Source organism: Oncorhynchus clarkii, chromosome 12 (genome assembly GCF_045791955.1).
Source record: "Oncorhynchus clarkii lewisi isolate Uvic-CL-2024 chromosome 12, UVic_Ocla_1.0, whole genome shotgun sequence".
In the NCBI taxonomy this organism is placed as follows: Eukaryota; Metazoa; Chordata; class Actinopteri; order Salmoniformes; family Salmonidae; genus Oncorhynchus; species Oncorhynchus clarkii.
In genome coordinates, this window is record NC_092158.1 from 64,467,078 (window position 1) to 64,482,441 (window position 15,364).

The 15,364-nt window shown below is 41.9% G+C and overlaps 1 protein-coding gene across 1 annotated transcript in view; it reads right to left on the bottom strand.

The window, feature by feature from the left end:
• LOC139421022 (GEM-interacting protein-like) overlaps positions 1–15,364 on the bottom strand; it is a 37,604-nt gene extending 22,240 nt beyond the window's left edge. Inside the window, exons 1-4 of the mRNA XM_071171496.1 lie at positions 15,001–15,364; positions 11,628–11,715; positions 10,008–10,104; positions 9,615–9,666 (exon numbers count right to left, since the gene is read on the bottom strand). Coding sequence (XP_071027597.1) covers positions 9,615–9,666; positions 10,008–10,104; positions 11,628–11,715; positions 15,001–15,052 — 289 coding nt within the window. The 5' untranslated portion in view covers positions 15,053–15,364. The remainder of the gene's footprint in view (positions 1–9,614; positions 9,667–10,007; positions 10,105–11,627; positions 11,716–15,000) is intronic.

A 15,364-nucleotide genomic window follows, 5' to 3' on the forward strand; every position in this document is an offset into this window, starting at 1 on the left:
CGTCATGACACATATATTTGGACCTGTTGTGACATGTAAGACACCTACGGAAGACTGTCGAAACCCACAAAACCTACCACACAAGGCAAACCCATTCCATTACGCTATAGCCTACCTGTCAACAGTATGTTTACTTTATATAACATTTTCTGAAATGGACCATATTAAACTATCACCGTAGTTGCGCACACATTAATGTCCGACATGCACCGATCCCAATGCTCTGCTGCTGATAACTGGGATGAATACAGGAGCAGTTTTCCGGAGCAGGACAAGACACCCGTGGTATACGGTCTGATATACCATAGCTGTCAGCTAATCCGCATTCAGGCCTCGAACCACCCAGTTTATAAGGGAATGTACGTGATTGGCTTAAACGATCATGACGGTCATAATGCTTCCTGACAGTGTCATAAAGTGTATTTTCTTAGTCCAAGTCAAGTGACATAGGATGGTCATAATCCTTTATGATAGTGTCGTAGTGTATTTTCTTAGTCCAAGTAAAGTGACATAGGATGGTCATAATCCTTTATGACAGTGTCGTAGTGTATTTTCTTAGTCCAAGTAAAGTGACATAGGATGGTCATAATCCTTTATGACAGTGTCGTAGTGTATTTTCTAGAAGGTATTTAAAATACTGTTACGATGAAAAAAAACATGACTGTAAAGAATTTATTACAACAACAAAGGACTTAAGAAATAAACTTTGAAACGAAAGGAAACTTCTTGGCAGGGAAAAAACACATTTGAATAAATGTGGGTTTTGACACTCGTATGTAGGTTTCATAGCCATCCGTAAAATAACACAATATATGTCACAACAGGTGTAAATATATGGGTCATGTATTACGACAGGTGGGTCATATTACGAGGTTCTGTCGGCTGTTATGACATATTATGGCATGGTTATGCCCACGTGGGTTGGGCGTCAAGTAAAGTGTTACCGAAATGACAGTTAACGAAAATGTATGCTTAACCCAGAATAAACTAACGTATAGAATTGATTATACAAGAGACAGAATTCACAAATTCTACAGCACCATGGCAGAGTCATGTCTGAAGTATAAAACTAATTATGACTCAACAATCCATGCTTTCTGGGAACGCTATAAAGTCCGGAAGTTGTGGGCGGAGCTAGACAGTTGGCCGTCAGAAGTATTACAATGTAAACTTCCCTTTAATCTGTCTGCATATTTCAAGACATGGCATCTGGGGGTGTCGTGAGATACCCGATGGGTTGAACGATTCTCTTTTCGTCGCTCATCTTGAAAAAAATAACGTATACTAAAAACGTGGGACTCAATCAATGCGCCATCATTAGCATAATGGAAAAAAATGGAATGATTTAGTATTTAAATATTGAAAGTGGGTGGGCTACGGAGAGAAATGGTGCAGATTTAGGCCATGTGATGGAAAGCGATGCAGGGGGGGCTGGAGATTGGGGTCTGGGCAGTTGTGATGTTTGTATGATGTTGCCGTTTGTATGTGTATATTTTTGTACTGTTTTCTAAAAGATCAAATAAAATCTTATAACACGGAAAAAAGATCAGTATCTAGGGGCAACCCGCACCAAGTAGAGGTGACTGTCTGGTGCGCTGCAGTGGACGACGCGAGGCCTTCCGTGGCGTGCAGCACAGCCAATAGGCACGGCTCCAGGATGTTTCCATTCTAATGTCTTATTTAAACACTGCTCTACGTGGTCCTGTAATCCTTAATCTCCATTACGGCAACGTGTGTCTGTGTCCATGGAATTGGGGTTTAATGGGGTCAAAGGACATCCCTACATACATACACAGTTCCTGGAGAAACAAGTGGGCTGCGTTCAGTAAGGGGAAAACGTTTCAAAGCGTTGTGAATAAAAAAAAAATACTTTTCCGTTTCCATTGCAAAATGTACTGCTGCGTTGTGTCCTATTGAACAAGACCCTGGTCTAACATGTCCCCCACTCATTCCCATTTCCCCATCATCTCACTAGTCTTCCTTTCTGTAGTTTTCCTTTGTAGTTTTTTTTGCCTCTCAGGCTGAACAATGCTCTTTTCATTACTCACTCTTCCCTTCTGTCTGTTTCTCTCTTTCCCCTCCCATCCCTTTATGGAAAATCACGATGTTTTGCACATGTAACATTTTATTTCACCTGTGAAATGTCACGTGAAAAAAAACATGTTGTTTTGGAACACTTCACATGTGATGTTATTTCACATGATCCCATAACCTTTCACATGTGGATTAACATTTTCACATGATGCCCTGCAGACAAAAATATGTCGTTAGGATGCCGCAGTGTTTCCAACCTACATATTTGACACACATGATTACATTGCATAAGTTTATTTATACAGTAATAATTATTCAACAGGTCCTCACCTGGGATTTGAACTCACAACCTCATGGTTCACAGCCTTCAGATCTTCCTGCTACGCCACCATGTCTGTGTCAATGACTAGTTTCACCTGTATTCTTATACTTTTGACTTAATAGTAAATCTCAGCTTTGTATAATACACTCAAGAAAACTATTATATGTATCCTAGTTATTCATTCAGGGGTAATATTAAAAACAGAATTACATGCCTCACCAACATTAGACAACTATACAGAAAACCCTCAAATGACTGAAATAAGTCAATGGAACCAATGAGAGAATAGTCAGATGAACTGATGTATAAAAAAAAAAACAGTGCAGAGAGGTATTGTGTGTAATGAACGTGTAGGGGACTTCTGAGACGTCGGCGCGGCAGAAAGATAAGCCCACTTCAAATCCCAGGTGGCGTCATATTGTCCTAATATTTATATATTTCTTAAGCCCCATTCTTTGACTTTTAGATTTGTGTGCATTGTTGTGAAAACGTAGATACTACTGCACGGTTGGAGCTAGGAACACAAGCCTTTCGCTACACCCGCAATAACATCTGCTAAATATGTGTGCGTGACCAATAAAATTGGATTTGATGTCTAATTGATGTTTAATTACACTATTTTAGCTGATCAGCGTACCAGTTACCTTAAAACGCCTATACCATTTCATTACGTCCTTGAACTTTTTTCACATCGTTGAGCTGAAATTCTCACGTGTGAAGACAAAAGACAGACAAATGAGGTCAGTTGTTCACATGTGTACACCATCTTTTCACATGTGGCATTTGCAGTGTCGCATGTTAGAACCTAACTCTCACATGTGGAATTGCATTTTCAAATGTGCAAAAATCTCATTTGCACTTTCACACGAAAAACTTCAAAATGTTGTCACGTGTATTTTCATGGTATCACCTGTTGAAATGTTGCATTCCCATGTTATCACATTTATTTTACATGAGATCATGTTTTCACATGTGCTTAAATGTTTTCACATGTGTAGTTTCATGCTATCACATGCTTCTTTAACATGTCACATGTAATCAATCATATTAACTTCACATGAGATCACATGTGAAATTTATGTCGTTTTTTCCGTAAGGGATCTCCCCCTCACTTTTTCCCCATCCCTCTCTACCTCCCCTATCCCTCCATTTCTCCCTCACATTTCTCCCTTCCTCGACCTCTATCTCCTTCTCTCCCCCTCTCTCATCCCTTCCTTCCCCTCTTCCTTCCTTCCTCCCTCTCTCTCTCTCTCTCTCTCTCTCTCTCTCTCCTGTTTGATGGAAATGTCTGAGTGGTAAACTAGAGAGCATCTGTCTGCAGCTCTAATCCTCTCTCCCTCCCCACCCTCTCCAGTCTTCTCCTAATCTCGTTAACACAGAGTCAATTAGCGCCACCGGCTAATTACAGGTCAACAAGACAGGTTGAATAGTTGGAGATTAACCACCGTGACTGGCTGTCACCCCACTAGTCCCGCCCACATCACATCCCACCTGGATTGGCTGTCTATTAGTGTCAGTCAACAGTGTTTCCAGAAGAGAATGGCTTGGCTCTTGCATCCCTTTCACATAAAGACCAAAACCACACAAATGTACTATGCCTGCATTTTTATACCAGATTTTTTTGTATTTCTGAAAAGCATAGGGGGTAGAAAAACATGGAACAATAAAACCCACCTAAACACCTAGTAATGATTCCTGTATTTATACTGACCCTGTAACCCAAATACAGGTATTGGGTCTGTGTGAATGATTCTCAGATTTTTTTGCAGGTAAATTCATTAACACTTCCATTGTTTAACACATCCCTCATTTGAAATGCAAACAGCCCCCATGGTTCAACAACAACCCCCAACCCTCCCAATTTGCCAATTACCCACTGATATGTATAAAAGGGGTATACCTGCAAACAACTGGTAATAAGGGGCTGTTTGAAAGAAATATTGCCTTACAGTTCATTCAGAAAGTATTCAGACCCCTTGACTTTATCCACATTTTGTTACGTTACAGCTTTATTCTAAAATTGATTAAATAAATAAATAAATCCTCATCAATCTACACAGTATACCCCATAATGACAAAGCGAAATCAGGTTTTAAATTTCTTTCTCAAATGTCATAAAAAGTAAAACAGAAATACCTTATTTACATAAGTATATTGCTATGAAACTTGAAATTGAGCTCAGGTTAATCCTGTTTATTTTGATCGTCCATAAGATGTTTCTACAACTTGATTGGAGTCCACCTGTGGTATATTCAATTGATTGGACATGATTTGGAAAGGCATACACCTGTCTATATAAGGTCCCACAGTTGACGGTGCATGTCAGGGCAAAAACTAAGCAATGAGGTCGAATGAGTTGTCCCTAGAGCGTCAAAACAGGATTGTGTTAAGGCACAGACCTGAGGAAGGGTACAAAAAAATGTCTGCAGCATGGAAGGCCCCAAGAACACAGTGGCCTCCATCATTCTTAAATGGAAGAAGTTTGGAACCACCAAGACTCTTCCTAGAGCTGGTCGTCTGGCCAAACTGAGCAATCGGGGAAGAAGGGCATTGGTCAGGGAGATGACCAAGAACCCAATGGTGACTCTGACAGAGCTCCAGAGTTCCCCTCTGTCACAGGTCAGAGGTCACCTTGGAGTGTACTCCCTGAGGGTGACACTGGAGGGCACCCTTATGTTTTCTAGTGTCCAGGTGAGCCTGATTGGGTTTATTGGGTTCACCTGGTGTATGACTATTTAGGTCCTCTGTGGACTGGGCCTAGGATCAAGAGAGACGCTCAAGTGTTTTAGTACTATATCTCTTGACACAATGATGAAAATAATCATGGCCTCTAAACCTTCAAGCTGCATACTGGACCCTATTCCAACTAAACTACTGAAAGAGCTGCTTCCTGTGCTTGGCCCTCCTATGTTGAACATAATAAACGGCTCTCTATCCACCAGATGTGTACCAAACTCACTAAAAGTGGCAGTAATAAAGCCTCTCTTGAAAAAGCCAAACCTTGACCCAGAAAATATAAAAAACTATCGGCCTATATCGAATCTTCCATTCCTCTCAAAAATTTTAGAAAAGGCTGTTGCGCAACAACTCACTGCCTTCCTGAAGACAAACAATGTATACGAAATGCTTCAGTCTGGTTTTAGACCCCATCATAGCACTGAGACGGCACTTGTGAAGGTGGTAAATTACATTTTAATGGCATCGGACCGGGGCTCTGCATCTGTCCTCGTGCTCCTAGACCTTAGTGCTGCTTTTGATACCATCGATCACCACATTCTTTTGGAGAGATTGGAAACCCAAATTGGTCTACATGGACAAGTTCTGGCCTGGTTTAGATCTTATCTGTCGGAAAGATTTCAGTTTGTCTCTGTGAATGGTTTGTCCTCTGACAAATCAACTGTAAATTTCGGTGTTCCTCAAGGTTCCGTTTTAGGACCACTATTGTTTTCACTATATATTTTACCTCTTGGGGATGTTATTCGAAAACATAATGTTAACTTTCACTGCTATGCGGATGACACACAGCTGTACATTTCAATGAAACATGGTGAAGCCCCAAAATTGCCCTTGCTAGAAGAATGTGTTTCAGACATAAGGAAGTGGATGGCTGCAAACTTTCTACTTTTAAACTCGGACAAAACAGAGATGCTTGTTCTAGGTCCCAAGAAACAAAGAGATCTTCTGTTGAATCTGACAATTAATCTTAATGGTTGTACAGTCGTCTCAAATAAAACTGTGAAGGACCTCGGCGTTACTCTGGACCCTGATCTCTCTTTTGAAGAACATATCAAGACCATTTCAAGGACAGCTTTTTTCCATCTACGTAACATTGCAAAAATCAGAAACTTTCTGTCCAAAAATGATGCAGAAAAATTAATCCATGCTTTTGTCACTTCTAGGTTAGACTACTGCAATGCTCTACTTTCCGGCTACCCGGATAAAGCACTAAATAAACTTCAGTTAGTGCTAAATACGGCTGCTAGAATCCTGACTAGAACCAAAAAATTTGATCATATTACTCCAGTGCTTGCCTCTCTACACTGGCTTCCTGTCAAAGCAAGGGCTGATTTCAAGGTTTTACTGCTAACCTACAAAGCATTACATGGGCTTGCTCCTACCTATCTCTCTGATTTGGTCCTGCCGTACATACCTACACGTACGCTACGGTCACAAGACGCAGGCCTCCTAATTGTCCCTAGAATTTCTAAGCAAACAGCTGGAGGCAGGGCTTTCTCCTATAGAGCTCCATTTTTATGGAACGGTCTGCCTACCCATGTCAGAGATGCAAACTCGGTCTCAACCTTTAAGTCTCTACTGAAGACTCATCTCTTCAGTGGGTCATATGATTGAGTGTAGTCTGGCCCAGGAGTGGGAGGGTGAACGGAAAGGCTCTGGAGCAATGAACCGCCCTTGCTGTCTCTGCCTGGCCGGTTCCCCTCTTTCCACTGGGATTCTCTGCCTCTAACCCTATTACAGGGGCTGAGTCACTGGCTTACTGGGGCTCTCTCATGCCGTCCCTGGAGGGGGTGCGTCACCTGAGTGGGTTGAGTCACTGATGTGGTCATCCTGTCTGGGTTGGCGCCCCCCCCCCCCCCCCCCCCTTGGGTTGTGCCGTGGCGGAGGTCTTTGTGGGCTATACTCAGCCTTGTCTCAGGGTGGTAAGTTGGTGGTTGAAGATATCCCTCTAGTGGTGTGGGGGCTGTGCTTTGGCAAAGTGGGTGGGGTTATATCCTTCCTGTTTGGCCCTGTCCGGGGGTGTCCTCGGATGGGGCCACAGTGTCTCCTGACCCCTCCTGTCTCAGCCTCCAGTATTTATGCTGCAGTAGTCTATGTGTCGGGGGGCTAGGGTCAGTTTGTTATATCTGGAGTATTTCTCCTGTCCTATTCGGTGTCCTGTGTGAATCTAAGTGTGCGTTCTCTAATTCTCTCTTTCTCTCTCTCGGAGGACCTGAGCCCTAGGACCATGCCCCAGGACTACCTGACATGATGACTCCTTGCTGTCACCAGTCCACCTGGCAGTGCTGCTGCTCCAGTTTCTTTCAACTGTTCTGCCTTATTATTATTCGACCATGCTGGTCATTTATGAACATTTGAACATCTTGGCCATGTTCTGTTATAATCTCCACCCGGCACAGCCAGAAGAGGACTGGCCATCCCACATATGCTCTCTCTAATTCTCTCTTTCTTTCTCTCTCTCGGAGGACCTGAGCCTTAGGACCATGCCCCAGGAATACCTGACATGATGACTCCTTGCTGTCACCAGTCCACCTGGCCGTGCTGCTGCTCCAGTTTCTTTCAACTGTTCTGCCTTATTATTATTCGACCATGCTGGTCATTTATGAACATTTGAACATCTTGACCATGTTCTGTTATAATCTCCACCCGGCACAGCCAGAAGAGGACTGGCCACCCCACATAGCCTGGTTCCTCTCTAGGTTTCTTCCTAGGTTTTGGCCTTTCTAGGGAGTTTTTCCTAGCCACCGTGCTTCTACACCTGCATTGCTTGCTGTTTGGGGTTTTAGGCTGGGTTTCTGTACAGCACTTTGAGATATCAGCTGATGTACGAAGGGCTATATAAATAAATTTGATTTGATTTGATTTGACTGGGCCGGTTGCTCAGGTCTCTTGTTTTGTTTAGTGATTCATGTGCCAGTGCCTTTTTTTTGCTGTGAAAAGCTTCAGTAAATGTTCTGGATTTATCCTCACCTCTGCCTGCTGTGTTTCTCTGAGCCTGGGTCCAAGTTTGTACAAGACTTATTGTCACACCCTCTGGAGATGGGAGAACCTTCCAGAAGGACAACAAATCTCTGCAGCACTTCACCAATCAGGCCTTTATGGTAGAGTGGCCAGATGGAAACCACTCCTCAGTAAAAGGCACATGACAGCTCGCTTAGAGTTTGCCAAAAGGCATCTAAAGACTCTCAGACCATGAGAAACAAGATTCTCTGGTCTGATGAAACCAAGATTGAACTTCTTGTTCTGAATGCCAAGCGTCACATTTGGAGGAAACCTGGCACAATCCCTACGGCGAAGGATGGTGGTGGCGGCATCATGCTGTGGGGGTGTTTTTTAGCGGCAGGGACTGGGAGACTAGTCAGGATCGAGGGAAAGATGAACGGAGCAAAGTACAGAGAGATCATTGATGAAAACCTGCTCCAGTGCACTCAGGACCTCAGACTGGGGCAAAGGTTCACCTTCCAACAGGAGTGGCTTCGTGACAAGTCTCTGAATGTCATCGAGTACCCCAGCCAGAGCCCGGACTTGAATCCGATCAAACATCTCTGAAGAGACCTAAAAATAGCTGTGCAGCAACGCTCCCCATCCAACCTGACAGAGCTTGAGAGGATCTGCAGAGAAGAATGGGAGAAACTCCCCAAATACAGGTGTGCCAAGCTTGTAGCGTTATACCCAAGAAGACTTGAGGCTGTAATCGTTGTTAAAGGTGCTTCAACAAAGTACTGAGTAAAAGGTCTGAATTCTTACGTAAATGTAATATTTCTAAAAACCTATTTTTGCTTTGTCATTATGTGGTATTATGTGTAGATTGATAAGGGGAAAAAACAATTTAATACATTTTAGAATAAGGCTGTAATGTAACAAAATGTGGAAAACGTAAAGGGGTCTGAATGCTTTCCCGAATGCACTGTATATAAGGGGCTAGTCATACAAACCTAGCCTTATATTGTTTGCAGGTAACATACAGTCCCACATCTTCTGTCTAAAATGGGTAATGGACACGAGGAACATATGGTGCTGGTGGTAGAGATCACAGAGGCCAGTCACCTTCAACACATTACAACCATTACCCCTGTCCTCTAACTACCGCTGGCTGTAATGTAACAAAATCTCTCTTAGCCTTTACAAATGCCCTGCTGCACACTGTGGATACTGAAGTCTAAGCCTAAACCACAAGGGTTTGCACATGTTACCAACTGGGCTTGAACCTGGGTCACCTGTGTGCTACATGCCTCAGCCCGCTGAGCGATAGCCTAAGTAGGTTTTAGTTGTGGGAGCTAATGCAAGTCGTCATGTCTCTGGCAAGGTTACTCATCAAGCTGAACCAACAAACCTCCTCCGTTACTCACACCAGGGTTGGGGTCATTTCGAGTCAGTCTTAAGGGATTTGAATTTAAATCAAACAAAATGGAAAAACACACATGCATACAACACACCACGTTCTGCATAAGCACTTTGTGACATCTGCTGATGTAAAAAAAAAAGGGCTTTATAAATACGTGTGATTGTATTACAAACATACCTGATAGACCTCCATCTTTGTCATCACCATCTGGGGGGTAGACATCCTCGCACTGCAGGGTAGAATACAGACCGTTACACAGAGAAATGGATTTGGAGACAAGACGATATACACTGTACTTCATATCAGTAGAATGTGAGCGGAACCTAAATTCAAATGACTCCCCTGTTGGCTAGTACAAACGGTAGCAAAAGTATCAGCACAACGGAGCACCCAGGCTAGAAAAAAAATGTTGATTGACTGACAGAGATAACATAGTAACGATTGATTGATTGATTGTCTGTTTTTAGGCTGGGTATCTGTAAAGCACTTTGTGACAACTGCTGGTGTAAAAGTGGCTTTAGAAATAATGTTGATTAGTTAATTGATTGACTGATAGTACTGCTCCCCCACCGTCAAGTGATCCAGCTCGGTGTTGTCGGTGGTTTCCGTAGAGACGGTCTCAGCGATTGACTGGGAGTCAGTGTCTAGAAACATCTCCTCTACAGTGCTGATGGAGCAGAGGGCAGATACATGTTATAATGGCTTTATGAAGCCTTCGTAAACCATTTATAATTACTAGATGCTTCACTTATTCTTTCTGCGCAAATTCATACTACACTTAACAAAATTATAAACGCAACATGCAACAATTTCAACGATTTTACTCAATTACAGTTCATATAAGGAAATCAGTCAATTGAAATAAATTCATTGGGCCCTATAATCTATGGATTTCACATGACTGGGCAGGGGCACAGTCATGGGTGGGGAGCCAGGCCCAGCTAATCAGAATTTGTTTTCACCACAAAAGGGCATTATTACACACAGAAATACACCTCAGCACCACCCCACCCTCCTCAGATGATCCCGCCGGTAAAGAAGCCGGATGTGAAGGTCCTGGGCTGGCGTGGTTACACGTGGTCTGTGGTTGTGAGGTTGAACGTACTGCCAAATTCTCTAAAATGACGTTGGAGGTGGCTTATGGTAGAGACATGTACGTTAAATTATCTGGCAACAGCTCTTGTGAACATTCCTGCAGTCAGTATGCCAATTGCACTCTCCCACAAAACTTGAGACACCTGTGGAATTGTGTTGCGTGACAAAACTGCACATTTTGGAGTGGCCTTTTATTGTCCCCAGCATAAAGTGCACCTGTGTAATGATCATGCCGTTTAATCAGCTACTTGATATGCCACACATGTCAGGTGGATGGATTATCTTGGCAAAGGAGAAATGCTCACTAACAGTCAATGTAAACAAATTTGTGAACACAATTTGAGAGAAAAAAATTGTTTTGTGCATATGGAACATTTCTGGGATCTTTTATTTCAGCTAATGGAAACATAGGACCAACACTTTACATGTTGCGTTTATATTTGTGTTCAGAATATATAAAAAGGTATTACTTTCAGGTCCTTATATCTGGTGCACTGACAAATGCAACATAACCCCTTTTCCACCTTCTATATAGCATTGTAATTGCTTATGAATGATTTATGAAGCACCTAAGAAACCATTATGAAGGGTTAATCTTAAATAGGACCTATCAAACTAAGGTACAGTACCAGTCAAAAGTTTGGACACACCTGGAAAATTGTACAAATAAAGAAAAACCCTTGAAAGAGTAGGTGTGTCCAAACATTTGACTGCTACTGCATGTACACATAGATGTTAGAGGAAGAATACACTCGGTTTATAAATCTCACGTAGGTATACACTTCCTCTTTCTGGCAACTAGCAGCAGACCCCCCCCCCCCCCAACAAATAAAAAAAGTAATCCCTGCACTAACAGTCACATTGGTCTTTCTTACTAGCTAATAATTGCCTTATTGAGGAAAGGTTTTACGTACTATGAATGTGATATGTGATTGTCTCACCGAGCTACCTTAAGACGCTCTGCACAAGAGAGTCTGCTAAAGGACTCAAATGTAAAACATGTCAAGGTGTTCTGAAGGATGGACTGATTATGATGTGGAGGGTGACAATGGTAACAAGTGTACATGATGAGTGAATCTAAAAGTCAAGACTTACGAGTTGACCAGAGAGAGTTCAAAATTATCGAAGTCCCGGAAGATCTCACTGTAGCGCTTGGTCTCTGATTTGCTGGGGACCTTCACATCTGGGGTAAAAGACGGAGGACAAACATGTGAGCAAGAGAGGCCAAATGCTATTTTTCTTTTTCAGAAAATGAATTACACAAAAACACACAAGTTGAAATTGCTTCTTGCAGCTCCCAAAAAGGGATCTGTAAATTTTTTTTTTTTTAAAGCTTACGAAATATCTTCTATTTTTAGAAATAACAAATAAAGGGGTAAACCAACAGCTGACACCCAGTTGTTAAACAATGTGCAAAGAAATACAGACGTTTGTGGGTTTGAAGGGTGGTGGTGGTGACCAGGGCCTCGGATGTGTGATTGTATGCTCGTGTAAAAGGCATTAGCTGTAACACTGTTGTCTTTCAATTCCCCAGCCTCTGGTGAAAAACACATATCATTGTCGGTCACCCATTAAATCACACTAAGTACTGCTGAGATGGCTCAGAATGGTTTTAAACTTCGTGTGAATGGCAGACAAGCGTATTTACTTGTTATATAACATCGAATATGGGAAGGACTGCAAATAAACGGAGAAAAAGAGAAATGCAACTCCAACAAAGGGGTTCTGTACATTTGATACATAGATGGTGGAAAGCATTTCCTAGGACAGACTGAATGCTGTGCTTACTACTGAGTGCAGCGTTAAGCCTGGTTTAACCAGGCTCGGCATTTACAGTACATGACTCCGCTGGGGAAAATACAGGTTGATGACACCCAAAACTGAATGATGGTACATTAACCCTGAGTGAACAACCAGGGTTGGGGAGAAACGGATTACATGTAATAACTGTAGTCCATTACGTTATCAGCAAAATATTGTAATCAGATTACCAATACTTTTGAAAGACTAGATGATTACTTCGAGGATTACTATTAAATTCAGAAAGGATGTTTGCGAATTTATTTTTTGTTGACACTTCTGTTCTCTCAGACATTGAAATCAGCATTGAAAAAAGGCGCAAATGTAAGTTTGTTCCACCTGAGCGAGTCTGAACACAAGTAGAGACCGCTAAAATGACGCACCAAATGTGTTTGATGGATCGCGGGAAAAGAGCAGGAATAGGCTTTTGTAGGCTACAGGTCGTTGTGGATGGCTGTTCACAAATCTAAATGTGTATTTGAACATGATAATGGTTGAATTCAAGAAGTTTAAGCTGCTTATCAATCATTGTTTTTCAAACCAGTGGACAGCCAGTGAAAAATGCGCTCTTGCAACAGCTGCATAGCGCGGATCCAAGCCTATGGAATAAAAGTGGGGCTTGTATTGCTCAATCTAATTCATGTTGATAAAAGATCATCCATAGTCCTAATGGACACGTGCTCAAACTTGCACACTTGTGATAGATTTAAAGTAGTAATCTGTAGTTGTTACATCTATTTTGGGATTTATAAATTATATGTACAGTAACAGTCAAAGGTTTGGACACCTACTCATTCCAAGGGTTTTTCTTTATTTTGACTATTTTCTACATTGTAAAATAATAGTGAAGACATCAAAACTGTGAAATAACACATAGGGAATCATGTAGTAACCAAAAAAGTGTTAAACAAATCAAAATATATTTGAGATTCTTCAAAGTATCCACCCTTTACCTTGATGACAGCTTTGAACACTCTTGGCAAAGCATGCCATTCCATTTTTCAAATCAATGAGCCCAATCAGTCCTCCGCGACAACAAACGAGTAGGGCTGGCTAATAAGTCCTTAGTTTTGGAGTCATGCTCAGGTAAATCAATTTGGCTAATCTATACTTCCATATTTCCAAGTCCTATTCTTGAAGATCACGGCATGACTGGAATTCTGATAGACTTTGGTTTTTTAATGTAAAGATATAATTGAATCATATTATTATATGTAGTAGAAAGAAGAAGCCTACATAACCAACCCATAAAGTAAAATGTAACATCCATATATGGCCAGCTATATAAACTTTAACATTGATTTATCCTGCAAAAGATGTCGTTCAATTGGTAACATACATTTTTGTCTTCTTCTAATGCCTCTTAAAGGGAAAGTCCTCTAAAAGTAAGAGAATGTAATCAGATTACGTTACTGAGTTTGCGTAATCCAAAAGTTACATTACTGATTACAATTTGGGACAGGTAACTTGTAACTGTAACAGAATAAATGTAGAACGTAATCTACCCAACCCTGACTACAACCTAATGCTGTAGTCTCACTCAGACGTTTGCGGGGTAGCATCATGTACTGAGACTGCATATGAGGCTTACAACCTATAGGGAGGGACCTGTTACAGTTGAAGCTTACAGTGTTTCACTTTAACGGCAGTCAATATGCAAAAACACTCAACTCCCAGTGTAGATTTTTTTTTTTTTCATCTCTCCTCCCTCTCTCGCTCTATTGTTCTGTCTCCATTTAGGTCAACCACATCCTGCTCAGAAGACACAAAGTTCTTGTTTATTCACCTTAGCAGAGTTCTGTTCATACGGCAGTAGAAGACAGGTAAGACATAGTAGAACTGTACACAACCAAGTTCAGCTCTATAGCGCAAATTACATTTAAAAGCAATGTTCCCTCCTACGCGGAAACTGCATTCCCGGTAAACGCTGCACATGGCGGCTCAATCAGACATTACCTTGAAATATTAAGCGAGCTCTGGTGCTGAACTTTGGCAATATGGATTGAATCGAGCCCTTAGTCTCACAGAAAGCAGGGCCCTATAGCCTACTGTGCATGGCAGAGTTATAGAGGGAGATCGAGAGTGGGTTCAAATAGTATTTGTTTTCCGTCAAACCATTTTCTCTTAAATGATGGAGACCGGCGTCCCTGACTTGATGGTTTCCAAGAGCTTAATTTAAAAATATATATGTTTCACGAATGGCACACACCAACACGCAAAATGGAGGATGAGTTCAGGAGGTTCACTGATCCTGCACTGACTGAGAGGATGTAGCATGCAACCACACACGCATGCTCACACACACACGTTTGTTGTATTATTCTTGTGGGGACCAAATAATTGATTCCCATTCAAAATCCTATTTTCCCTAAGCCCTAACCCTTAACCTTAATCCTAACCCTAAACCCTAAGCCTAAAATGGCATTTTTCCTTGTGAGGACTGGCAAAACTTGTGAGAACTTCTGTTCCCCACAAGGATAGTAAAACATATACATACCTTCCCTGAAACATTTTCTCACCTCCTTTTCTACCCAAATGGATGGTTTCCCAGACCCAGATGGAGACTATTCTCCATTGAGCATGCTTTGGTCCAGGAGTAGGCTTAATCTGAGCACTGAAAACTGGCCCAAATGATAACAATCTTCTGTTTTCTCTTGTTGTTACTCACCTGGGGTTTTGGAGTGCTCCTCTTTAACTTCGGGTTCTTCTTCCCTCTCCATCTCTATTTGAGACTAAATATCACAAGTGCACCTAGCCCCAAACCAGCATCAACCACAGCAACCCCATCAATCTTCCACGCTCCACCAGCAACGTTCCATCAACCTTCTATCAATCAATCTATCAATTCCATCAACGTTAGCAATGCGTACTCGTACACATGACAAACAATAGCTACAGAGCAGGAAATGGGCTCGATTTCCTCTAGTTGCACTCAATCACACTAACATTTGACTAGCACAATGCTGCTGTCTGGTAAAGTGCCTGGGTCTGACCCTTCTCTTCTTGTTCTCTCAGAGTTCTCTTCCTCTAGT